Source organism: Akebia trifoliata, chromosome 14 (genome assembly GCF_017979445.1).
Source record: "Akebia trifoliata isolate Shusen 1 chromosome 14, ASM1797944v1, whole genome shotgun sequence".
Classification (NCBI taxonomy): domain Eukaryota; kingdom Viridiplantae; phylum Streptophyta; class Magnoliopsida; order Ranunculales; family Lardizabalaceae; genus Akebia; species Akebia trifoliata.
In genome coordinates this window covers 5,138,718-5,164,357 of record NC_141388.1, presented here as the reverse complement: position 1 = coordinate 5,164,357, position 25,640 = coordinate 5,138,718, and the positions used below count along the sequence as shown (strand labels likewise).

At 37.2% G+C, this 25,640-nt stretch overlaps 4 protein-coding genes across 8 annotated transcripts; 1 reads left to right on the top strand and 3 right to left on the bottom strand.

Annotated features, from left to right (window-relative positions):
• Window positions 1-784: 784 nt before the first annotated feature.
• Window positions 785-6,577, bottom strand: LOC147385738 (carbamoyl phosphate synthase arginine-specific large chain, chloroplastic-like). The gene is made up of 4 exons (XM_086422985.1): window positions 6,339-6,577; window positions 4,769-6,216; window positions 2,815-3,507; window positions 785-2,558 (listed from the first exon to the last, which is right to left on the bottom strand). The coding sequence occupies exons 2-4, from the start codon at window positions 6,131-6,133 to the stop codon at window positions 1,008-1,010; spliced, it is 3,609 nt and encodes a 1,202-aa protein (XP_086279111.1). The 5' UTR covers window positions 6,134-6,216; window positions 6,339-6,577; the 3' UTR covers window positions 785-1,007.
• Window positions 6,578-8,535: 1,958 nt separating this feature from the next.
• LOC147385737 (Cysteine proteinases superfamily protein) lies at window positions 8,536-14,423 on the bottom strand. 4 transcript variants are annotated; one of them, XM_086423414.1, is made up of 4 exons: window positions 14,274-14,328; window positions 14,109-14,183; window positions 13,817-13,896; window positions 8,536-9,499 (listed from the first exon to the last, which is right to left on the bottom strand). In XM_086423414.1, exon 4 carries the CDS (start codon window positions 9,465-9,467, stop codon window positions 8,784-8,786), a length of 684 nt encoding a protein of 227 aa, XP_086279540.1. In that variant the 5' UTR covers window positions 9,468-9,499; window positions 13,817-13,896; window positions 14,109-14,183; window positions 14,274-14,328; the 3' UTR covers window positions 8,536-8,783. The 4 variants fall into 4 exon arrangements, with proteins under 4 accessions (XP_086279540.1, XP_086279538.1, XP_086279541.1 ...); XM_086423412.1 differs by lacking the exon at window positions 13,817-13,896 and having other exon boundaries at window positions 14,274-14,348; XM_086423415.1 differs by lacking the exon at window positions 14,109-14,183 and having other exon boundaries at window positions 14,274-14,300.
• Window positions 14,424-16,738: 2,315 nt separating this feature from the next.
• LOC147385736 (Transducin/WD40 repeat-like superfamily protein) lies at window positions 16,739-20,874 on the top strand. Of its 2 annotated transcripts, none has more exons than XM_086422896.1 (6): window positions 16,739-16,975; window positions 17,604-17,855; window positions 19,000-19,143; window positions 19,241-19,927; window positions 20,011-20,257; window positions 20,388-20,874. In XM_086422896.1, the coding sequence occupies exons 1-5, from the start codon at window positions 16,868-16,870 to the stop codon at window positions 20,254-20,256; spliced, it is 1,437 nt and encodes a 478-aa protein (XP_086279022.1). In that variant the 5' UTR covers window positions 16,739-16,867; the 3' UTR covers window position 20,257; window positions 20,388-20,874. The 2 variants fall into 2 exon arrangements, with proteins under 2 accessions (XP_086279022.1, XP_086279021.1); XM_086422895.1 differs by having other exon boundaries at window positions 16,740-16,975; window positions 20,011-20,274.
• A 2,306-nt stretch (window positions 20,875-23,180) lies between these two features.
• LOC147385735 (putative RNA-binding protein ARP1) lies at window positions 23,181-24,699 on the bottom strand. The gene is made up of 6 exons (XM_086422897.1): window positions 24,450-24,699; window positions 24,198-24,339; window positions 23,952-24,081; window positions 23,776-23,824; window positions 23,430-23,622; window positions 23,181-23,315 (listed from the first exon to the last, which is right to left on the bottom strand). The coding sequence occupies exons 1-6, from the start codon at window positions 24,630-24,632 to the stop codon at window positions 23,296-23,298; spliced, it is 717 nt and encodes a 238-aa protein (XP_086279023.1). The 5' UTR covers window positions 24,633-24,699; the 3' UTR covers window positions 23,181-23,295.
• Window positions 24,700-25,640: the final 941 nt, after the last annotated feature.

The window sequence follows — 25,640 nt, the reverse complement described above, 5'->3', positions numbered from 1 at the left end:
ATCTGCACATGTGTCTTGATGTCAAGCCTCGTGATTATTTTGACACATGTCTTTCACATGTTAATTTCTGTCTGTTTCGTTATAGTAAATTTGAGTGCCCTAAGACATGTTACATCAAGGCATGAGATGAATTTTTCGCATATTGTAACACATGTCAAATGAGCACTAGATTATTGGAATACACATTTTCCAACGATGATTACTTCATGCTTGTGCAATGAGACCTTTTTGACCCTTGGGGCTAACTTCGTAGGACATAGTGACACACGATGGCTCCCTCCATACGTTTGGAATCAGGGCTACATGGGCAGTCAATTGCCTAGTATTGATGCTTGACTATACCTTCTGTCGGACCCGGGTGAATACTCTTTGGGGCCAGGAGATGCAATAACTCTGCTTTATGAAATTGGATGAGAATCGCTTGGAGCTCATGCTATCATTGCATTTAGATTGTTTGTCAATGGCTTCAGTCCTTGGGATGATTCCAAAGTGTATACCATAGGTCTGGTTGGGGCAGATGCTTTTGTTGCCTGGACACCTATCATCAAATTATTTGGATGATCATGAATATTTATAATAATAATAAATAAAAAAAATCTAAATATGACTGGTAGTAGGAATTTAAACAGACAACATTCATTCATGGTAAATAATAATCAAAAATATTATTTGGACCAAGTAGTTGTCTTTCACGAGTCATCTTGTCTTTCACGAGATAAATAATTTAACTTGGTGTATAATTATATATACTATATGTTAAAAAAATAAATTATGATATTTCACATTTTTCAGACTTGAATCAATTTCACAAAGAAATTTAAGAAAGCTTGATGTCTCTAATCTCATATACACCTTAGGTAGGGAAAAAAAATGGAAACTTGAGAAGGAAAAAAAACTTATGGTTTACCCAAAAAACTTGCAGAAAACAACATTAGTAGAAATAAGTTAAACAAGCACCAAAGAAAAGAGAAGAAAGGAAAAGTTCTTGAAGGCAATGTCTAAGCGGATCAAATAGTAGAATAAGTAGTCTGGAAGTTGCCCCGATTCTCCAGCTCGGCTGCGACTTCAAAGAAGTCTTGAAGAGCAATCATCTTGATAGTGCTGGACTTCATGCTTTTTATTGCTTCTGCACTCGTCAATGCTCCAGAAACAGTTGTTATGATTGGAATCTTATAAGCAAGAGCCATCCTTCTCAATTGCTTATCATCAATCTGATCGAGCACGTCATCTGAACTTGTGATCACCATCAATTGGATCAGTCCATTAGAAACCATATCGCCAGCATGGGGCCGTCCTTCGTGGATCTTCAGCACTCGTTCCACAGGAATACCCTCCAATTCTAGCATGTGAGCTGTCCCAGATGTAGACACAATCCTGAAGCCCAAACTCAGGAAAGCCCGAGCTATTGTAGTGAGGTGTGGCTTTGTTAAGTCATTCATGCTGAGGAACATGGTGCCCGAGACTGGTAAACTCTGCCCAGCTGAGATCTGAGCCTTGGCAAATGCAAGAGGAAACTCAAAGTCAATCCCCATAACCTCACCAGTGCTACGCATCTCTGGCCCGAGCAACACGTCACAGCCCTGAAACTTCTCAAATGGGAGCACAGCCTCCTTAACCGATATGTGGCCTGGGATCAGTTCCCTTGTGAACCCCAAGTCATAGAGAGACTTACCCGACATGACCAGGGAGGCATACTTGGCTAGTGGGTGCCCAATCGCCTTGGAGACAAATGGGACAGTGCGTGACGCACGGGGATTCGCCTCAAGCAAGAAGACATTCCCAGAAACTGTGATCGCATATTGGCAGTTCATGAGTCCACACACGTTTAACCTCTTTGCCAGCTTTGTAGTCCAAGACCTAATTACGTCTAAACAGGAAGAAGAAACCGTTTTTGTGGGTAACGAGCAAGCGGAGTCACCAGAGTGGATCCCGGCCTGCTCAATGTGCTCCATTATCCCACCAATCACCACATTCCCATGCATGTCAGCAAGTGCATCGACATCAATCTCAATGGCATCGGAGAGGTACTTGTCAATCAGGACGGGGCGTTCGGGGTCCACTTCAACAGCATTCTTGAGGTAGTTCACTAGCTTGTCATCATTGTAGACGATCTCCATTGCTCGACCACCCAAAACATAGGACGGTCTGACAACAACTGGGTAGCTTATGTCCATGGCGATTGCTAGAGCATCAGCTTCACTCTTAGCGATCCCACCTTTGGGTTGTTCGATCTCTAGCTCCTTGAGGATTGCATTGAATCTCTCTCTGTCCTCAGCTGCATCGATAGAATCAGGTGATGTTCCCCATATTCGAACATAACCAGTCCCACTGGCAGACATAGGCTTGTGCTCATCTAAGAACTGCTGGATTGGGAGTGCCAGCTTAAGGGGTGTTTGTCCTCCGAACTGCACAATAATTCCATCGGGTCGTTCCAAATTGATGATGTTTAGGACGTCCTCAACTGTCAGTGGCTCAAAATAGAGCCGATCACTTGTGTCGTAATCTGTGGACACTGTCTCAGGATTGGAATTCATCATGATTGTCTCATATCCGGCTTGCTGAAGACCAACATGCACACAAAACAAATATTATGATATAAATCAAATCTTCTGTAACATCATAGAGAAACAACATAACATCATTAAGATCACTACATTAAAATAACCCAATTGATCTCAGCAGCGATTTTCTATACATATTCATCAATCCTGTCGTCGTTCAATCAATGGGCCACCTTAATAAGCAGAATAAAAACATGTCATATGGTTACAATCATTTGGTTGCAGAGAACTTTGGATCAAGTATTTAACGAACCTGAAGGGCGAAAGAAGTGTGGCAGCAGCAGTAGTCAAACTCAATACCTTGCCCAATCCTGTTTGGTCCACCACCCAAGATCAAAACCTTCTTCCTTTGTGTGGGAGCTGATTCGCACTCATAATCATAGGATGAGTACATGTACGGAGTGTTTGCCTCAAACTCTGCAGCACAAGTATCAACCCGCTTATATGCTGGCGTTACCCCTAAAGATAATCGCTTTGACCGAACTTCTTTTTCATTTGACTTAGTTGCGAAGGCAATCTGCTTATCACTGAATCCCCTTTTCTTTACTTCGTAAAAGTCATCCTTTGTCATTTGGGACAAACTCCGAGCCGAGAGGAATTCTTCCACATTTACCAACTCTTTAAGTTGAATAAGGAACCATTTGTCAATAAAGCTCAGCTCATGAATCTCATCCACTTCCATTCCCTTCTTCATTGCTGCATATATGGCATGGATACGATCCGGGCTTGGGACCCGTAAGCTGTATTTCAAATGTTCCCAGTCACAGTCCAATTCCTTGATCTGAGCACAACCCCAGCCAGAGTAGCCACATTCTAGTGACCTAACTGCTTTCTGAAAAGATTCTTGGAATGTGCGTCCCAATGCCATTGATTCACCAACTGATTTCATCTGGGTGGTTAATATTGGCTGAGAACCAGGGAATTTCTCAAAAGCAAACCTGGGTATCTGAAGGAAAAAAAAACTATATGATAACATTCCATCAATAACAAATAATAATAATAATATGTGACATGCTAAAATAGATAGAAAAAGAAACAGGTCAACATCTCAGAAGCAATTCTAAAAAGAAAAAAAAAAAGAGGAAGTAGAAGATAGAAAAGAAGACAGAAGAAAGGTGTAGAGTGTCCAAGTGTGCTTGTGTATTTAGTTCCTGCAATATGAATATTAAAAAAAATAGAAAAGGAAATTGAGAGAGTGGATCAAAATTCATGGCTAAACGTGTGTATAATTGCTGGGATCCATCATCAAATTTGAGATAAGATGAGGGGGCAAGTTATTTTGCACTTGCTTGAAAAGGGGGAATAATGGAAAATATGTAACCAAAGGTTAGTTATGAGGAAGCACTATGAAAAAAGCTAGTTCCCTCATAATCCAAGAACATGGATGCACACATTCAGGAATTCTTTATGTATCCATGCTATAAAACTGGCCGTAAGTATTTCTATCACTCATTTATTGTCCAGATCAAAGATAACTTGCACCATAAAAAAAATATGTTGGTGGGACTCAAAATCTCATTAGGCCTTTCTATTAACACCCAAGAAAACGACTATCAAGACAAAGAAAATCGAATCAACAAGGCCTTTTACCATTTTTCATTTCCTTCACTCTCATTCATTCAGTGAAACTGGGCAACCCCACAATATAGGTTGGAAATGTTTCACGCATTAAAAAAAATTCCATAAATGGAAAAAAATGACAATAGAGGGAACTGCTAGAGTGATATTTGTTGATAATTTTGGACGCTAAACCCTAACCTACAGAGCTCTTATACATCTAACTCAATGGTATATATTTCTAAAACATAAAATGCATGTACTCTTTTAAATTAATGGTGTCAAAAACCACAACTAATATTGCTGAACTATGCCTTATACCATAGTTATTTTATTAGTCACACAAAAACAAAGGGTTTCAGGAAAGTTGCCTTTAAATCACAATTCGAGGTTCCAGACTAAACTAAAATTTGATGAAATATACTAGAATCGTATTATAATCTTATTTTCTCCAAGACAAGTTCACTTTCTTTTTAATGTACCCTTTAATTTTAGTGTTCCAAAAATATAATTCACCAGAAAAAGATACACTTGTATACTCCTATTCTTAATCAATAAATAAATATAGGAATTAAACAGAAAATAAAGTTCAAATTAACATAATCAGGAAAACAAGAGGAAACACAAAAACACATATAAATATGACTTGCCTTTGTCACCACATAATCTATAGAAGGCTCAAAACTAGCCGGCGTTTTCTTTGTGATGTCATTTGGAATCTGATCCAGTGTATAACCAACTGATAACTTGGCAGCCATCTTAGCTATCGGGAAGCCAGTAGCCTTGGATGCCAAAGCTGAGGACCTTGAAACTCTAGGGTTCATCTCAATTACCATAACTTCCCCATCTTTCGGATTAACTGCAAATTGAACATTAGAACCACCACATTCTACTCCAATCTCCCTTATGATTGCGACCGAATAATCCCTGAGGCGCTGATACTCTTTGTCTGTTAGAGTCTGAGCTGGAGCCACAGTTATCGAGTCTCCTGTGTGGATGCCCATCGGATCGATATTCTCAATTGAGCATATAATTACCACATTGTCTGCCAAATCTCTCATAACTTCAAGCTCGTACTCCTTCCATCCCAAGAGTGACTTCTCAACAAGAACCTGTGACGTCAAACTTGCTGTGAGCCCAGACTTACAAATCAACTCAAACTCCTCTTTATTGTAAGCTATCCCACCTCCAGTCCCGCCCAATGTGAATGCAGGCCGTATGATCAAAGGGAATTCTCCGATTGAATTCGCAATCTCGACACACTCCTCTAGAGTGGTCCCAATTCCCGAAGGAGGCGTCTTGATCCCAATGTTCTTCATCGCTTGCTTAAACAAATCTCTGTCCTCTGCTTTCTTGATTGCATCGAGCTTTGCACCTATCAACTCAATTCCATACTTCTCTAGGACCCCTCGTTCAGCCAATGCTACAGCAAGGTTTAGAGCGGTCTGCCCGCCCATAGTGGGGAGGATTGCGTCGGGTCTCTCCTCCTTTAGGACTTGTTCTACTAGTTCGGGGGTCATCGGGGTGATATAGGTTCTATCCGCCATATCAGGGTCAGTCATAATTGTGGCGGGATTCGAGTTAATGAGAACAACTTTATAGCCCTCTTCTTTAAGGGCTTTGCAAGCTTGGGTTCCGGAGTAATCAAACTCACAAGCTTGGCCAATCACAATGGGTCCGGCACCGAGGATCATGATCTTCTTCAGGTCAGTCCTCTTCCCAGAAGGAGACCCATTAAATGGGAGATTGGGAGAATCATTATTGGCGGTGTTGCAACAATGCCCACAGTGCACGAAATTGGATTGGCGGCCCGACTTGGTAAAGGGAGTGGGTAAGTGGAGGAGGTGCAGGGATGCGGCATTTTTCTTTATTCTTCTGGTCTTGTTTGAGTTTATGAGAAAGGTAACAAGTGTGGATTTCGGAAATTTTGATTTTGAGGAAGTGAGGATAGAACACGATTGAGAAGAAGTGAAATTGGTTGAAAAGCTCTCACAAGGATTCACGTAAAGACCCATCTTTCACACACACACACACACACAGTAAATGCCCTCCCTTCTTCTTATAAACAAATTCTGTAGAAGAAATCCATAGAAATCACCTACGAATCAAATTTCGTAGTGTGAGATTCTGGGTTTTTGATAGAGAAAATGACAAATAAAGAACTAAAAAGCTCATTTTTAACCAAGTCCAATACAGGTTACAGAGAGAGAGTATAGTTACCAAATGAGTGAGTATCTAGGGTTTTTGAATCTCCAAGCTTTTCCGATCAATAGTTGGGAGAATTTGTTTCTCATTCTCTCTCGAACATATATGTTTTTCATGTTTCCAAAGACCGTATCTTTGAATAAAGTAGTAGTATATACTATCTGTAGTTTAATTCGAAACTCGATAGCGACCCGAAACCCTAACTTATCTGTGTGTTAAACGTATCTCGATGCATAACTTTTGATAGGGACCACAGATTTCAATATTTCACACCTCATGCCACGACCGTTACAGAAATGGATGACGAACACGAAAGAGTCTCAACTTCCATATAATATAGTATGCAAACGAAGGTCTTGTTAACGTGCTCCCTTACTTGTATTAAATACACCTTGAAAATAAGTATTTGAGGGTATTTCTATTGCAGTATTGCTGCATCCAAATTATTATAAAAAATGTGTTTTTTTTTTTAAATTAATAAAAAAAATTGACAAATTCCTAAAAACAATTTAGAGTAGTGTTAGAGTGACTTCAAGTTAAAACCTCATATTGCACTTGTTGACGTGAAAGTGGATGGGAATCACAAATGCTTTTCATCAAGAATTTAATACACTGATCTGTCCAGCATTTTTTCCAACTTGTGGACTGCCCATTAGACTCCTTTACATATTCGAGTACTAATGTCAATAAGACTAGCCTCACTACTTTAATAAGATTTGAAATCTTACTAAGGGTCATTGAATTCACCTTGTAGGATTCAAAAACATCATCCAATAGCACATGATGTAGAGGAAACTTACAAAAACAAAAAAATAAAAATAAAAAATTATTTTTTCATTAAATTTTAATTTTAGATTTGAGAGTTTTGGTGAGAATTTAGTAGCTATCGATTTTCAAAATCTTGGATTAAAAGTAAAAAAGAATTATTTTTTTTTAATTTCTTTTTGATTTGAGCTTTTTTTTCATGAAATCTAGAGTGTTATGTTTTTGGATTGCAAGTTTGAGTTCAAGAAGCCTGAATAAGATTTCAAATCTCACTTAATGAGTTAGGGAAGTGTTTTTCATAATAGCTTTCAAAACTTAAAACGATGGCATTTTACAAATACGCGGAATGGTCAAGCGCATAAGATTGGTTCTTATAATTTAAAATAAAATTATTGCTTTTTTATATCCAAAATTCTCTTAAAAAATCTTTTTTTTTTTTTATAATACCAAAATACCTTCAAATGCCTATGCTATTTATTGCACTTTAACATGTGCCCTAAGGACATACATTAACATAATCCAATAATGATTTTTCTTTTTCTTAAAAAAAAAAATCTTATATCGTTTATTAGTGATTCCCTAGCATTTCCATTTAATAAAATAGAATTACTTTCGAGGATTTTTTTTTTTTTTTTTTGGGTACTTAGAAAGTTATTGGTTAGCATCCACAACTTGCATTTGACTAGAATCTCTCGTATAAGAGCAATTCCAACCATCCTTTAAAATTTCAAAGTATATAAGAGCAACTCCAACCATCCTTTAAAATTTCAAATATAAAGGCTTGGGTAATCGAACCAAACTTCAACCATCCTTTATTTTGAAGAAAGCACATTTAAATCAGTCCTTTATTTTGAAGAAAGCACATTTCCATTGCTTCATATCTCAGGGGGAGGGGGGGATTTAAAGCTCCACCTTTACCACTATTCACATTTTTCGATAAATCCTATTGTGTCTTTCTTTCCTTTTTTTATTTATAAATGTTAATTTTAGCCTCCTCTTTTCATATAACATGATTTAAATGCCAATTTTGTCCCTTCCAAGTTCTAAAGTCTTTAAAAATCAAACCAAATCAATTAATCTCGATGAAAATTTATCACAAATTATGACCACCAATTTTGCAAGATTTTCTTGCTCATGAAAATAAATTAAGATAATTAATATATACATAACTTGAGACTAGCCTTTGTAATGTTCAGAGGTTATGTTAATTTTTAATCGGGGTGTGACAAATAATTTAAGAAATTGGAGTGCAATAAGTTAAAATTGGGGTGCCCATAGCATTTCTCTTATTTTTTTTCTCTTAATTGGAGCATAATAAGTAAAAGTTGGAGTGTTAATAGCAACACTCTTTCTCTTTTACAATTTTTTTTTTCTTTAACTTTTTAATGTTTTTGAATAGTATTTTAAATTAAAGAATAGTGATTTCAAGATGGAACCCGCTGGAGTATATGGCATTAACCCAGAAAATATTAAATTGATGGTGTGGTGTGTACAAGTCTACAACAGATAGAGTAAAGTGTAAACGACAATATTTCTCTGTCCTTAACAAGATTTTTGCTTCATACCTGGATTTGGAACCTGAGACCACAGTTATCTGATGCTAAAGCTTAAAAGAGAGAGAGAGAGAGAGAGAGGAAAAAAAAAAATGCCGTGGTGCGAACCTCCATACCTTCTTCCCCAAGATGTTAATAGAACTCAGTTATTGGCCATCAGATCCCTAACAAGATTCAGAATCTCACTCCGCATCTGAGAAATACGCGATGTTTTAACCTTCCCATTCAAACCAGAGAACCAGAGGCTAGCTTCATCTTCAGATCCAATTTCATGCCACGCACATATAGCTTTTGCTATGGCCATAACAAATAAACCACAATCATAACCGTTAAACTGCTGTGGTGCAGTCGGAGCCTGCAAAAAGAAAGGTTTTGGCTGAGAATTGGAAACACCCATGAATCCCACAACAGCTTTATAGAGCCTGGTGGCATGTGTCCTGTTAAATCCCATATAGCTATCAAGGTGCATATACACATTAGCCTTCCTCTCATATGCAAGCAAGCTCCAGTGAGTTCCACCCTCAGCTTGGTTTACATCCTTGTTATCATTGATGGTAAAGAGTACCACCTTTTTATCAGGCAACTTAAGAGGTTCAACAAAATCTTTGAGGTTTTTGATATCCGGGCAGTTTGTTATCCAATATGAAATCGAAGGGGGAACAAGTAACATGTCTTCGGACGGATAGCGAGAAGCAAGATAGCTGAAGTAGAACTCAATGATGCGATCGTTGAGGAAGTAAGGACCACTGAGGATGTCTAAATCTGATCTCCTCAATACAACATCATTGTAGCTAAGGATCTTCTCATTGGTCATTGATGAACCCATGGTGTACAAAATCAACGCGTACTTAGGAGAGACTGTTCAAATACATTTTCAATCGGATGAGATTAGAACTATTTCATGTGACAAAGTAATGCATTTGGGTAATAATTAAGACATATTGAACAATAAAATATGTCAGAAAAGAAAAGAGCAAACTAAAAGCAAGCAGACAAACAAACCAACCAGACAACAGCCAACTACATTCGAGATGAAATTTACAAAAGAAAAAACCATCTTACTCAAAAAAATACTTTGCAAAATTGGGAGTGTAATTACATTAAGCATGATACAAACACTAAAAGATAACACTTAACATTTGAAGACTATAAGGCAAAGTACAATATCAATCTATTCGACGGGATATCCATATTTAAATCCATGTCAATAGGTTGGACTAGGGCTACATACCTCCTTACTGATCTCGAAACATTCTCTGACATTTATTGATTTTTTTTTTTCTAAATAAAAATTATTGCTGGCCCATAAATTTCAAGCTGACAAATTCAGAGCAAGCCCATTCTCTACTATTGCTCGGATTGTATACAACATATACATTATGTATGAATGAATGCTTCGAGGGGGTGGTGTGCTTTTATAAGGATTTGTATAAGGAGAAGGAACCCCTAAGACCTCGGCCGGATAATTTAGAGTTTAAGTCCTTGAATCAGCAGGAGAGGGTGTGGTTGGAAAGTCAAATAGGGGAGGAGGAGGTTAAAGCGGTTCTCTTTTCGATGAGTGGGGATAAGGCGCCCGGTCCAGATGGTTTTAACATGGAATTTTACAAACACTGCTGGGAGGTCGTCGCGAGAGATTTTATGGAGGTCGTTAAGGAGTTGCAAGATAAGAGGTGTTTGGAGTATAGCCTTAATAGCACTTTTGTGGTTTTGATTCCTAAGAAAGTCGGGGCGGATAGGATAGAAGATTTTAGACCGATTAGTTTGGTTAGTTCGGTGTACAAGATTATATCCAAAGTGCTGGCTAATCGGTTGAAAAGAGTTCTTCCTAATCTCATAGGCGATGAGCAAGGGGCTTTCATTAAAGGTAGACAAATTTTAGATGGTGTTTTGATTGCTAATGAGTGCCTTGACTCTAGGATCAAGAAGAAGGAGAAAGGAATGATAGGGAAGATTGACTTACAAAAAGCTTATGACCATGTAAGTTGGGATTTTTTGGAGTACATGATGAGGAGGATGGGTTTTGGAGAGAAGTGGATCAGTTGGATTATGAAATGTATCACAACAGTATCTTATTCGATTTTAGTCAATGGGAGTCCAATAAGTTTTTTTAGGGGATCGAGACGGTTGAGGCAAGGGGACCCTTTATCTCCATTCTTGTTTCTTATTATTGCTGAAGCTTTGGGCAGACTGTTTACAAGAGCGGTTGATTTAGGCAAGCTCTCGGGGTTTAAAGTGAAAGATGGACCTTTGATTTCTCACTTACAATTTGCGGACGACACATTAGTTTTTTTGGAGCATTCGAGGGATCAGGTGAGGGTGCTTCGTGTTTTATTATGCTGTTTTGAGGCAATGTCAGGTCTTCATATTAATCTGCAGAAGAGCAAGCTTTTTGGGGTAGGAGAGGTGGTCGATATTCATTTGTTGGCTACTATACTGGGTTGTGGGTATGATACCTTGCCCACGTCATATTTGGGTTTACCGTTGGGAGCACCATATAATAGTATCAATATTTGGGAGGGTGTAATGGAGAGGATGGAAAAAAGGTTGAGTAGGTGGAAGGCCAATTATTTGTCGAAAGGAGGAAAGGTCACGTTGATCAAAAGCACTTTAACGACTATCCCGGTTTATGTCCTATCGTTGTTCACGCTTCCAAGGTCTGTTGAGATCAGAATGGAAAGACTTATGAAGGATTTTTTATGGAATGATAGGAAAGACAGGAGAAAGTATCATCTAGTTAGATGGAAAATGATCTGCACACCTAAGAGAAATGGGGGGCTGGGCATTAGGGGGCTTAGATTAACCAATAGAGTTCTGTTAGGTAAATGGCTTTGGAGATTTGGCGAAGAAATGAGGAGTTTGTGGAGGAAGGTGATTAAGGCTAAGTATGGGGAAATGAGGTTAGGTTGGTTTAGTGGAGAGGCTAAAGACCCGTATGGGTGTAGTGTGTGGAAAGGGGTTCTTAAAGGGATAAAAGATTTCGAGATGGGGATTAGATTCAAAGCGGGTGTGGGAGATCGAGTTAGATTTTGGGAGGATAGTTGGTGTGGCACATCGTCTCTAGCAAACCAATTCCCGTCCTTGTACACTTGTTCTGCAAAGAAGAACTGCTCTATTCAGCAGTGTTTGGTTGGCAACGAGTCGGGCCCTACTTGGAATCTGGGGTTTAGAAGAAATTTTAATGATTGGGAGTTAACAGAGGTGACATTTTTCCTAGATCTCTTGCATGCGGTTCAACTCAACGACAGTGAACAGGATAAGTGGGAATGGACAAGGGCGAAGGATTTGAGATTCTCTGTCAAGTCTTTCTATGAGTGGTTCACTTGCGACGAAGAGAGATCCCCAGTGATAGTTAATGGTTGGTCCAGGTTAGTTCCCTCTAAAGTAGTTTTCTTTGTTTGGTTGGCTTCTCTTGGTAAGATTCTTACTTTAGACAATTTGATTGTGCGTGGTTGGATCACTCCAAATTGTTGTCCCCTTTGCATGTGTGATGGGGAATCTATCGATCATTTATTAATCCATTGCTCTTTTTCCTATCATATTTGGTCGATTTTCATTGATCTGTTCCATCTTAATTGGGTCCCTCCTTGTAAGTTCTCTTCGTTGTTAAAAGAGTGGACTTGTAACGCCTTCCACACCAGAAAAAAGATCCTTTGGGCTATGCTTCCCGCTGCTATTGCTTGGGGGATTTGGACCGAGAGAAATAACAGAGTGTTCAATAATAAGACTAATTCTCCTCATGCAAGTTTTTTGGAGATCTTGGGGTTGTTATACCTTTGGTCAAAGCAGAATATAGAGTTCTCGGGGATAACTTTTGATGATTTTGTTTTTAGATGGCATTCCTTATGTAATTATTGATGTGGTTCTTTCTTTTTGTTTTTTAGAGGCTTCCTCGGCCTCCTTGTCTCTTGTTTTCTTTCTTTGATCAATATATTATACTTTTCAAAAAAAAAAAAATGTATGAATGAATGCTTCCAGGGACACTTATCAAAACAATGCCATCTTGAGAAGTTCGCCATAAAATTCAACCAATAACTAATACAGAGTTTCTAGCCTCTCCAAACAGAAATTATGTGAAACTAATGAAGAATAAAGAGCCTAATTGTTGTTCCAAGTAAATATAAAAAGCCTCGAGTAAATATGAACCCCATGCACTGCAAGAAGTATTATTTGTGCCTTCGCCTCATGACTGACCCGTTGAATGAGTTTTCTTTTGCCATGCTTATAGAAAGACAATCATCTAATTTTTTTTTTCTAGTAATTTTGTATAAGTTGGGGAAGATGTTATAGATTGTAAATATTTCAATTGTCAATAAACATTGCGAAGAACCCTTAGCACTTCAGCCCACCAATAGTAACCTACTTGCTAACCCCAAAAGAATAAAATAAAACAAAACTTATATCAAAAGCTTCTAAATTAATTCCTGAACTTAAAAAAATAATAATTGATGTTGGATCACTACTTGCTTGTGATTCGGTTGATACCAAGTACTACAACACAATTGACTCAAATTACAGTTGATCAACCCTGAGATCTAACATGTTTACATCCATTAAACATTCAAGAACAGTATTTAAAATATAGAGAACTATTTTTCAAGAAAAGAAAAAACAAAAACAAAAAAGGTCTCAGCAATTGCCTAGATTACCGAGAGATCAGAACAGTCTAGTCGCATTGATCTTTAGAGTTGAGTGTGACTTTGAAACCCTAACTCTAGAACACAAATCAAGAAAGAGAAATCTAAAAACCAGAATCGATAATCGAACAAATCCTTAGCTACGGACTCAACAGTAAAACAGAACAATGAGATCTAACATGTTTACATCAATTAAGCATTCATGAACAAGTAATTAAATTATAAAGAACTATTTCCAAACAAAAGGAAAAAAAATGTCCAATCAATTGCCTAGATTACAGAGAGATCAGAACAGTCTAGTTGCATCGATCTTTAGAGTTGAGTGTGACTTTGAAACCCTAACTGTAGAATGCCAATCAAAAAAGAGAAATCTGAAAACCAGAATCGATAATCGAACAAATCCTCAGCTACGGACTCAACAATGAAACGGACTCCTGAGATCTAACATGCTTACATCCATTAAGCATTCATGAACAAGTACTTAAAATATACAGAACTATTTTTCCACAAAAGAAAAGAATAAAAACAAAAAAGGTCTCACCAATTGCGTAGATTACGGAGAGATCAGAAAAGTCTAATCGATTGATCTTTAGAGTTGAGTGTGCCTTCGAAACCCTAACTCTAGAACACAAATCAAGAAAGAGAAATCTAAAAACCAGAATCGATAATCAAACATATCCTTAGCTACAGACTCAACAATAAAATGGAACCGTGAGATCTAACATCTTTACATCCATTAAGCATTCACGAACTAGTAATTAAAACATAGAGAATTATTTTTGCAACAAAAAGAAAGAAAAAAAAAAAAAAATCAAAAACGAAAAAGGCCTCACCAATTGCCTAGATTACAGAGAGATCAGAACAGTCTAGTCGCATTGATCTTTAGAATTGAGTTCGAAACCCTAACTCTAGAACACAAATCAAGAAAGACAAATCTCAAAACCAGAATCGATAATCGAACAAATCCTTGGCTACGGAACAATAAAACGGAGGATTACCTTCAACTGCCGCGTATCGCCAAGTGAAATTAAGCGGTAAGCCGAAACGATTCTTGAATGTGGACTTATAAGTGGTAACTGTAAATGATTAGTGATAATATAGGCCTCGGAGCAAGTTAATAGCGTAGAACGATAAAGCAAAGCTGTGATGACACGTCATCTAATTTTGTTTAGAAGAGTTGTTACATCTTAACTAAGTTCGTTAGCTGTTATTACAGTTATAACAAAGATAAAGTTAGTTGACGTGAAGTACTCGAATCATTCTCATATATTGGTCTGATTCTGACTTAACTTGGAGGTTTTTATGTGTTAATTGGTAGTATAGTAAACCACATTTCCCTTGTTTCTTGACTTGTAATTTTGCATCCGTATATATTAACTAGTAAACTTTTTGTTGTCCACTTTAAGCCCCTGGCTATCTTCCAAAAGAAAAATAAGTAACTATCAAAGGATGGGTTCGATGACCAAAATCATGTATCAAGGAATGGAGGTGTTGAATTTGAACCCACCTTAGGAGTCACCCTTAGAGATTTATCTCGAAAGTTACTTGGTACATGTAGATACCTCATTAAAAAAATTAATAGTATAGGAAACTAGGGACAAATCCCCTATACTCTTTTTTGTTAGGAAAACAGGTGCAATCAAAAAAAGAAAACGAATCGAAAAACAAACATAAGATGCAATCACACAAAGATTTTATTTAGTTCCTTTAAGATTGAGGTACGTTCACGGATCACACAGATTTCACTATAAAGAGAAAACTTGCAATTGCCTAGCAATATAAACACCTCAAATACCTAGCTAAAATTTTACATAATATTAGTGAAATTAGGAAAATACCCTAACCCCCCAATTAACTCACTATCGAGTTCAACCAACATGAAGGCATGGCTTGATTTACAATACCTCATTGTTGATAAGTATTATCAGGCTCCACAACACCTTTTCTTGTAGTTCTTGTTCCATAATCCTTAAAATATCACACTTTACAAAAATAACAATCCAGTCCTCTTCTACTTATGGTTTAGATCCAATGTAAAAAATAAATAATTCTTTTATTTTTCCTCTAGTGAAGTGTTTGAAAATGGATGTCCATTGGACTTTTTTATGTAAAAGAATAATGTAATTATCATGATGATGTGGGAGAGTCTCAATCGTTGAAAATGACCATAAAGAGTTACAAGAAAAACATGTTACAAAGGATCTACTCCCTTGGGACCAGAAACTACCCAATGTGTGTAAGGGAAGGGGATTGCACATGCCCCGATAATTACTCAAGTGGTCTAAGAGGCTCAGATTCCTTGGTTTTAAAAAAAAAACAGGTAAGACTACAACCGAGAGGTTTGGAGGATTGTTTCAGGCTTAACTCAAGTGGTAGAGACCGAAGTCTCAACCTAAGCTAAACTAAACTCAGCCAAAGAAAAGAGTCTTTCATTAACCCAAGGTCATCTTGGACTTGAATTTTTGAGCTTGGGAATGTACCACCTAGCATTTTTGGGTCGTGGGACTATCTCTACAATTGATTATCCCAGGAGCGGAGCCAAGATTTTCTTATAGTGGGGGCAAATTATGATTAGTTGTATAGTTGAAGAACTTGAATGAGGGCAAAAATTTGAGGGAGGTGAGGATGTGGGGGCAAATGGTGAGGGAGGTGACGGACTAGGACAAATGGGGCATGTAATTAGTTGAAAATATAGGGGTGTTTCAAAGTTTTTGTGGGGGCAATTGCCCCCACCAACTCCTTACTAGCTCCGCCCTTGGATTGTCCTAGTCTACTCGATCATTTGGGTGAAAATAAAAGAAGTCGTGATTTTTTTACTCGATTTTTTTCACTCCGTCAATACTCAACTGACATGGCAAGGGCACAGAACCATTAGTCAAGAGGTTGAGAGTTTTTAATATCAAAATAATTATTTTAACATCTTATGATAGGAGCCCCTTTGAATATGAAGAATCATAGATCATTTTTTTGGGGATACACAAGGAAAATGATCTACGGTTTTGTGCCCTTGTCACATTAGTCGAGTACTAACCGAGTGAAAAAAAAAAGACAGTCGGAAAATCATTAGACATTTACAGATTTTTCCATCGAGATACACAGTAAAAATCTATTGTTCTGTAAACATTCTACTTCAATTTACTGTATTTGAATGTCATCTGTAAGTCAATTTAGTATTATTCCTCGTCAAACCGTTCTATACTGACTTACCTGCACAGTGCGTTCAACACACTGTGCTGACGTGATAGTGTGCACAAGACCATTGATTTTTTCACTCGTATCTCGAGGAAACATCTATGATTATGTACATACTGCCACGTCAGCACAGTGTTGAAGGCAGTGTCCAAGTGGGTCGGTTGAGTATTTCCTTCTTATCTAGTCTTCTCTTCAGCCCATGTTGAGTTATTTAGCTAGACACGTGTTCAAGCACATAGGGTATGGACCTTCGTCCGGGTCCAGCATGGATCCAATGCCACGTCAGCTACAAACCGCTTCTTTCAGAAACTAGTTCTGTTCCTCACCAAAAGACCAACACAGCACACACAGATCAGTGAAACTCAGTAAGAACTCGAATTTTGGGCAAAATTGTGAGAATATGGACGCTTATTCTAAGGTTTTTCGAGGTGGGTTTACTGAGATTTGGCAACGAGAAGTGGGTTTATCTCGGCCAAGGAAGTTTGCTCGCCGAATCGCTGGTTCAGAGGTCTGGATTCTCCCCTTTTTTTTTGTCTACTTTGCTTTGGATTCTTATTTTTAAGTTTATTGTTCTTGATAGAATGTTTTTTAGATCATAGTTTTCTGAATCCTTATTAAAATTGAATTGGTGTGTTTATGATGAACTGGGTTGGGTAGGTTTAATAAGATATGTTTGGCGGGGGAGAAGAGAAAGATTTAGTGGGTTTAGTCTTCCTAATGTGGGATTTGCGTTGTGTTTGAAAATTCAAATATAAAGTAATAATTAAAACTAAAGATTGGTTTGGTCACGGTTTTGCATGAAAAAGAATATTTAGTTTTGCCCCAAAGAACAAAAAGAAAAACTTGCAAAGATCTTTATTTTGGAGCAAAAAATGGTGTTCCAGACAGGCCCATATAATTTATTCTCCATTTTAATTTTTAAGAGTTGATTTCTCTGAAATTTGAAAATGGGTACTTTTTATATATATTTTTTTGGGATAAGGTTTTGATGATGATGAATAGAAGAAAGTAATACTATCTTGTCCTTGGGAGCTACAGCGATAAATGGATTGAAGAAAGAGTAAATTTGGGCAAAGTTTTGTATGGCATATTGGAACTTGTTGATTGGCCTTATTTGGTGTTAATTTCTGGAACAGCTCCTTTTGAAGCGGCTTGACCTGTATGGGAAGCTAGAAGGTCATGAGGGTTGTGTGAATACGGTGCGTTTCAATTCTACGGGCGACATTCTTGTGTCGGGCTCTGATGACACACAAGTTATATTGTGGAACTGGACAACTAAAAGCAAGAATTTCTCGTACCCTTCTGGCCATTTAGACAATGTATTTGAGGCTAGAATTATGCCGTTCACTGATGATCAAACGATAGTCACATCTGCAGCAGATGGTCAGGTTGGTTTTGTGTACAAGTTCTTCAACTTAACTCTTGATCATGGTTTTATGAAGAATGCACTGTTCTGTTTATTAATTGTGGTGTAATACTTGGAGCTGACCCATGAAAGTGCCTTGCAATTTGGTGTCATAATATTTAAGCATTTTTTTTTATTACGGTTAGCGGACAGAGTTTCTCTTAAGTTTCATAGTCCTTTTTTATTGTTAAAAAAATCCTGCATATAGGTGATATTTGAACATCTTAGTTACTAATTTTGTTGTTATGATTTGTGGAGCCTGATGTTACTGGTCAACTAGGAGTATTTTTCATCATTTAAAACTCTAGTTATGCTTTCGTAGTATATATATTTCTTTTTATTATAATTTTTTTTCAACTTGTTTAATATGTTAGATATGAAACATGCATTAATAAAACAAAATTAAGCGGAAATCTTAGGAAGCTAATTGGAAAACCTACTTGATGAGAAGATAAAAAGTAACACTATATACGTTAACACCTAGCTTAAATTATGCAATAGCATACAAATAGTTTTTGAGTGTCCAATCATTTTTTTATTGATAGTTGTGATACTTTATATTTTACATAGTTAAAAAGGATACTTCATTTTACCATGCTGAAATGAGGAGTGTTCAAGTGCCACCAAGTGTTGACACGGAAAAAATTCCAAAAATGGAAGTGGTTAGGAAAGATATGGTGCTGTCATTGATCTTCATTGCACATTCCCAAAATATCACTCTCCTTTATTTAATCCCTTGTTAGGGTTCCTATATTCTACCGTGCCTTCTCATTTCAGATATTTTGTTTCTGTTCATCCATCTCAACATGCTATCCATGGTGCATTCATTTTATAACTATATACTTTGATTGCCCAACACTCTGCTCCATGAAGGATAAGTGTTCTCATTGATGTTTATTGAAATTTTGTTCCTTTGGTTTGGGTGGTGTGTGTTTGGCGCATTACATTCTGGAGGCCTATCTACAGCTTGTCCATTGAACTTGAATTTTGTGGGCACATTCTCTTCCCAGTCTCTCTCTTTGTAGATAATTGACTCAAATACTTAAAGTGGACGCTTTGGGGTATTAATTTTCTATTGATCATAATTGTAAATTATGTACGTGGTAAACATTTTCCTTTCCTTTCAGGTCAGGCTTGGTCAGATTTTAGAGAATGGCCTAGTTGACACCAAAAGGCTTGCGATGCACGAAGGTGGTGCTCACAATCTTGCCATAGAGCCAGGAAGTCCCCACATATTTTACAGCTGTGGCGAGGATGGTTTTGTACAACATGTAGATCGCATTCATCTTATAAAAAATCCCATTTCCATCTGTTCTTTTTTGAAATTCTTGGTTGCTATTTTCAGAACCCCAAAATTTATTTTTGCAGTTTGATTTGCGAAGTCGTTCTGCTGCCAAGCTTTTTTATTGCTCGTCATTCACAGAAAACATGCAGACAAATGACAGTGTTCCATTGAACGCTATCATGATCGACCCACGGAATCCTAATTATTTCGCCTTAGGAGGTAATGATGGATTTGCCCGTATTTATGACATAAGGAGCTGTCGGTGGGATGCATCTAGTTCTTCAGATCGACCTGTGAATACCTTTTGTCCCTGTCATCTAATCCAGACTGACAATGTTCACATCACAGGTCTGGCTTATTCTAACACAAGTGAGCTGCTTGTTTCTTACAGTGACGAGCTTGTCTACCTGTTTCAGAAGAACATGGGTTTGGGTCCCAACCCACTGTCCGTCCCACTTGAAAATTTGCAAAAATTGGAGCATCCACAGGTGTACAAAGGGCACAGGAACTCACAAACGGTTAAAGGGGTTAATTTTTTTGGCCCCAATGATGAGTACGTGTTGAGTGGGTCCGATTGCGGTCATATATTCATATGGGAGAAGAAGGGAGGTGAGCTTTTGCGCTTAATGGTATGCAATAGAAACATAGTAAATTGTCTCGAGACCCATCCATATATGCCTGTTCTTGCCACGAGTGGAACAGAAGAATGTGTGAATCTATGGGCTCCTATGGCCAATGATTGCATTCCACTGCCTGCAAATGCACATGAGGTATATTGTCAAGTTAAGATTATAGAATTGTCCCCAATTATTTCTTGGTTCGGTATGGCTAATATTCAGATGTCTTTTAACAGATTATGGAGGCTAACAGGCAGGGCAGAGAAGATCGTTCACATATAACACTCACCCCTGATGTTATCATGCATGTATTGAGGTTGCAGAGAAGGCAGACTTTTGCTTACATTGAAAGGAGAGACACCAGAGCTGATCTAGAGAGTGATGAAGAAGATGATGGGGCTTATCTCATAGGATTCTCAGATAATGATGCCTCTTCTGATGAAGTCTTTACCGCTGATTCCACCGAGTGCAACATTAGCTAATGTATGCATAGGTTACAAGTAAGCCCAAAAGAAGAAAAAAAACTTCTTTCCCTGATAGTAAATATGATTATAATTTGTTCAATGAGGTTCATGAGATTAATCTTTTTACAAGGTTATATGGATTATTGTAGGGTTTCTTAATTTGGTGGGGGAACATGCATCTCAGAAAGCCTGCGTTGGAAATTGGCCGCAACAAAACAAAAATCGTGGGCACTTAGTTACATAAAATGGCAGCCACAAAAAGTACTATGGATTATAATATATTGTACAGTAAACCACTAGCAATCCAATAAAATAGATATTCATGAACAATAAAATAGAATAAAACAGAAAAAAATGCCACCATAAATAATTCTAAATGAAAACCTAAAGGCATAAGTCTTACCACTCTACTAGGGGGAAGAAACTTGTGACACACCTGTTGCTTAATGGCATTGCTTTGTGTGTATTGAGTATTTGACTAATAGGGGATTTCTAAATAGTAGAGTTTTTTTTTAGATAGAAGTAATAGAAAAGCTTCTAAGTATTGTATAGGAGATTTTTCATAACAATGTTATGTATAAATAAAATATATAATGATACTATTTATTTGCAAATGAAGCCACCGATTGGAAGTTATGATTTTTATTTATTTTAAAAAAAAAAAAAACTGTACAAAGAAATGATTGGTTACAATAATGTTAACTATTACCATGGGTTTATAGTATAGAGACGATTTTGGAAAGAAGTGGACAAAATGATGTGGTCCATGTAGGAAGTAGAGAACTGAAATCTAAGATTGAGAGCTCAAATTAGAAGAGTTAACTTGGGAAGTGAATTTACCTCATCAAGACTTGGATTTTGGGGTGAATTTGTGCAGGCTGCATCTATAATTTGTAATTGATCAACTTTACAATCTGCATCACTACGGACTAACTCTTTCATGGTGTAATATTCTTGTGATTTTTAAAACATGCTAGCAAGGTTAATTTAGTTTATTTTAATCATATATTTGTTGTAATAATATGGTTTTGTGGTAATTTTTTGCTGTTTCTATTTCCCTTTCTCTAATGATGATGCTTGTTAAGTGTGTTATGTATGCCATTATACTTCTTTTCTAGCTAAACATTGTGTCATATGCAGTGAAGTTGACACTATTAATATTAAATGTCCTGGGAATTGATCATGTTATATTTGCTATTATAAAGAGTCGTGATAATCTGACCCATCTCTCTGACATTCATCCCCATCACAGAACTGTAATTCATTTGCCTCAGGATACACAAGAAAAATATTTATGGTTCTTTTTATCCCGAGGCAATTGATCTATGGTTCTGTGATGGGGGCGTATGTCAAAGGGGGGCATCATAAAATCATTATTCTATTATAAAATATTAAGTGAGCAGAATATGATACAATGGTAACTAGACATGACTGGGAGTCTAGAAAGGAGAACTCAATATATTGCAGCATCACAATTTTATGAAATTTAACCCAGACATGTCAATGTGCACCTAAGCACACAATCCAAGCCGCACACAGCCTGAGCAAAGATTTGTGAAATCATACTTGGATGTGTGTGACTTTGATTTGATTTTTGGTTATGCTTTCCCATTTTGATTTCATAGATTGTGTCTTGGTTGCACGCAATCAAGGTAGGGTGCCTGGGCGCGCATCTTCTATTTATGATACAGTTTGTAAATATTTGTGTTGGTTGAATATTTTCTCAGACACACTGAAATAGACGAATTTTATACCACCCTTTAATTTATCATATTTTTTAAAGTGTCCCAAAATTATCTTTCATAACTGTAGGATGTCTTCAATCCCTTCTTTTTTTTTTCTTCTAGTTAGCGAAGCATCCATGATTTGGCCTCTGAGATAAAATTTATTATAGAACTGATGTCTGCGCTGCTTGGTAACATTATCGGCAAATAAAAAAAAATGAGGAAGAACTTGTCGCATAAGATTTAGTATTCCACCTAGTAATCAAACCCTTTTATGTAAGATTAAGACACAAATTAATGGTGTAATAGATAATTATTTTTACAATTTGTTACTAAAGAGAGATCTCGGTATGGAAATGATGGTAACATTTAGTTGTTGAACAGCCAACCATCTCACTGTGCTATCTTGCCTGTTTGACTCTTACATGTTTTTTGCACGTTCGACTCTTGAATGTTTTTTTTCATTGTTTATAGGGGCATCAATGGGTCCCCATTTAACAGGAACCAAATTAGAACTGTAAACCCCAGTTCTGGATCCTTTTTCATTGGAAATGATTATAATCAAATATTTTGAAACCGAATTGATTGAAAATATTTTGTTTTTTTTTATAAGTATAAAGATTTTATAAATACTAAAAAAAGAATACAAAGGAGGCTGAGATACCCCTCAAAGAGGAATACAAAAAAAAAAAAAGAAGAAGAAGAAAAAACACTATAACGACAAAAATAAAATTACAAATTACAAAGATTATCCCATTTAAATGCAAAGTCCTCAAAAGAAACCTCGAAGAACTTATTTAGTTTCGTCCAAAGAAACGATAGTCATAAGATTTTCATAAACAGAATGTGCTCATTACTCTCCTTGCGACAAAACACCCTGTTGTCTCTCTCTTTCCAAAGAAATTTTTTGACGGTTTAGGTTATGATTCAATTAATTTGAGAATTGTAACTAAAAAGGAGATGTTAATTTATTGATTCATCGGAACCGACCCATTGACACACCTAATTAAGAGAGAGAGAGAGAGAGAGAGGTTTCAATGAAGCCATTAAAAGTTCACCATTAATAAGATGGGTAAACAGACTTGACTTTAAGTAACATCATTTTTTTTTTCATCACAATATGAGATACGGAGTTAGAGAGAGAGAATGAATGAATCTTAAAACAAATCCTAACTACAAAAGCAGATTAAAAAGAGAGAAGAATCTTAGATTTAAAAAAAAAAAAATAGGGTTGTGGTTTTGGGTCTTGATCATCACAGCAGCATATTGTTATTCCACACCCAAGTCCTCTTAGCAGTTCCTTCTAAAATTTTGACTGCGTCTCAGTAGAACCTTACTCCACAGCCAAACAACCTGTTTATATGTATCAATTTTCCTTTATCAGTTATTTTCCTTTTAAGATTCTTAAAATAAATAACTAAAGACCTTAAAATAACTGAACAAGTCTTAAGTACTACTACTACTCACTTGTGTTAGGAGCCATGGAAGGAGGGGATGGGAATATGTGTGTAGGAACTCCCATCGTATGGCTTCGATGGAATTGATAGAGTGGTTGATGATGATAGACAGCTGGCATCATCCCCTGCCCTGGATACATCTGAGAGTAGTGCCCATTCATGTACGCTGCTGCTGCTTGCCCACCACTACCGTAACTTAGCTTCTGTGTAACAATTCTAAATCAGCAAAACTATATAATAGATGGTTTCCTAGAGATCCTTTTTCAAATCGAATCCCAAGGAAAAATAAAATATCATATCTCAGACTCAGTACAGTTCGTTGGACAAAGTACTTCCAACTAAAGAGGCGAACTTACAGGGTTATGACTAATACCCGTACCCGTAGCAATGTAAGCTGGAGAATACCTGAAAAGATTTTATAATGTGTGTCGCAGCCTATCATTAAAATATGCAAACCATATATGATTGATCTTTAGATCAAATGAAAATTTGCAAAAACCACAAAAATAAAATAAAATAAAATTTTACTCACCCGTAACCATGGAAGGGAATGGCCTGATGATGATGATGATGGAAGGGGGAAGCAGGTGTCCCCATTGGATAATACCACTGTACCTGATTTGTTTGTGCTGCTGACGTGGGCATTCCTCCAATGTTGGATCCTGGACAACCGTGATGGTGTCATGTTGACGGTGTTTTAGTAATTAACTATTTCTTTTGTTTTTTTTTTAGAAAAAAAAAAGCGGGAGAGAAATACAGATCATCAAACTATAAGTACCCTGTTGAGGTGTGGTCGATGAAGAAGACCTCGGGCGGCGCGCCCCAAGCGAAGCCAGATTGCAGTTCGCTCGGCGCCCGTTAATAACCGGCGTAGCGTCCTCGCAAGCCTTCTTTGCGGCTTCCGCCTCCTTAAACGTCACCTACACAACCAAAATCCACCAGCGCATATTAGCCAATCTCCCCCCACAATAAAGAGATGATCCAATACATATCGACATATCATCACTATATCCAAATCCAACACACTTACAAATCCGTAGCCCTTGGATCTACCAGATATTTTATCAGAGATGATCACAGCCTCCAAGATCTCACCATACTTTTCGAAGTGCTCTCTCATAACTTCCTTCTGAGTTTCCCAAGCTAAGCCTCCAACGAACACTTTAGTGAGTGTCGTATCTCCGAAATTTGCGATATTATTGCTCATCGTCATGTCCGATACGTCAATTTTTCCGTTACAAACTACTCCACTAGTCTCTCTAGAAACAGAAACAGAAGAAGAGAAGAGAAGAGATGGGGTATATAAGGACTAAGGAGAGAGAGAGAGTAGGCCTCAGAGATGATGTTTACAGCTGGGGCACGAAATTAAAAAAGTTATAAAACAAAGAGACAGAGAGGAGGACAGATAGACTTTACTTAGACATAAACGTGCAGTGTTTTACTGTGTAGATACAGTAGAAATGTTTCTTTCGAGTCTTCTTTAGAAATAGAAAACAAATTAAAATAAGATGTCCAGCCCAAAATTTTCTAGATCCATTAAATTCGGGCTGGACTAAGCTGACTTATGCACGATCGATAGGAGTATAGGAGTGGTCCGCTTTATGCTACAACTGTCTCTTTTTAGGATCAAGTTAGGGCCAATCAAACTTGGGCCAAACCGACCACTTACGCCCTTAAAAATTATCTTATTATCTTGAATGAGATAAAAGAAATTCTTTTTTAAGAAAACTCTCAAAACAAGATCAACTTTTGATGAAATTTCGATTCGATAATTATTCATTTTAATTCTCAAAATGTGAACCCCAAGCCATTTTCTATGTAGCAAGCTACCCAATGTATTATAAACTCTGATAAAAAAGTGCCACATAAACAGTGTATGTTGTTAGAGTGGTGATGAATGCACGCGGTGGGCTACACAGCTGATGTGTCAAGGGCATAAAATCATAGATCTTACATAGAAAAAAGATGTATTGTTCTATGCCCTTGCCACATCAATTGCGTATTGAAATCGCATGCATTCATCATTATTCATGTTTTTATAGGGACTAGGCACCATGCTGGAGTACGACTCTTTGTCAAATCATGAATCAAAGGTTTTATTTTTTACATCATTTTAAGGCCCGTTGTAGATCAAAATATAAGCCTCACAACTTTTCATCAAACACCCGACTCGAATGGGAAATACTCTAGAGTATTTTAAATAAAATCAATCATAAAATCT

Bases quoted from the DNA above. Each gene is read 5' to 3' on its own strand.
- LOC147385738 (XM_086422985.1), bottom strand. From the start codon at position 6,133: ATGGGTCTTTACGTGAATCCTTGTGAGAGCTTTTCAACCAATTTCACT. The intron at 3,508-4,768 runs GCAAGTCATATT...TTTTTCCTTCAG, and splicing joins TAGATTATGTGGTGACAAAG to ATACCCAGGTTTGCTTTTGA. The intron at 2,559-2,814 runs GTTCGTTAAATA...GTTGGTCTTCAG, and splicing joins ACACTTCTTTCGCCCTTCAG to CAAGCCGGATATGAGACAAT.
- LOC147385737 (XM_086423413.1), bottom strand. From the start codon at position 9,467: ATGGGTTCATCAATGACCAATGAGAAGATCCTTAGCTACAATGATGTT.
- LOC147385736 (XM_086422896.1), top strand. From the start codon at position 16,868: ATGGACGCTTATTCTAAGGTTTTTCGAGGTGGGTTTACTGAGATTTGG. The intron at 17,856-18,999 runs GTTGGTTTTGTG...CTTTCCTTTCAG, and splicing joins CATCTGCAGCAGATGGTCAG to GTCAGGCTTGGTCAGATTTT. The intron at 19,144-19,240 runs GTAGATCGCATT...TTATTTTTGCAG, and splicing joins AGGATGGTTTTGTACAACAT to TTTGATTTGCGAAGTCGTTC.
- LOC147385735 (XM_086422897.1), bottom strand. From the start codon at position 24,632: ATGACGATGAGCAATAATATCGCAAATTTCGGAGATACGACACTCACT. The intron at 24,082-24,197 runs GTACTTATAGTT...ACGGTTGTCCAG, and splicing joins ATCGACCACACCTCAACAGG to GATCCAACATTGGAGGAATG. The intron at 23,623-23,775 runs GTAAGTTCGCCT...ATTGTTACACAG, and splicing joins CGGGTATTAGTCATAACCCT to AAGCTAAGTTACGGTAGTGG.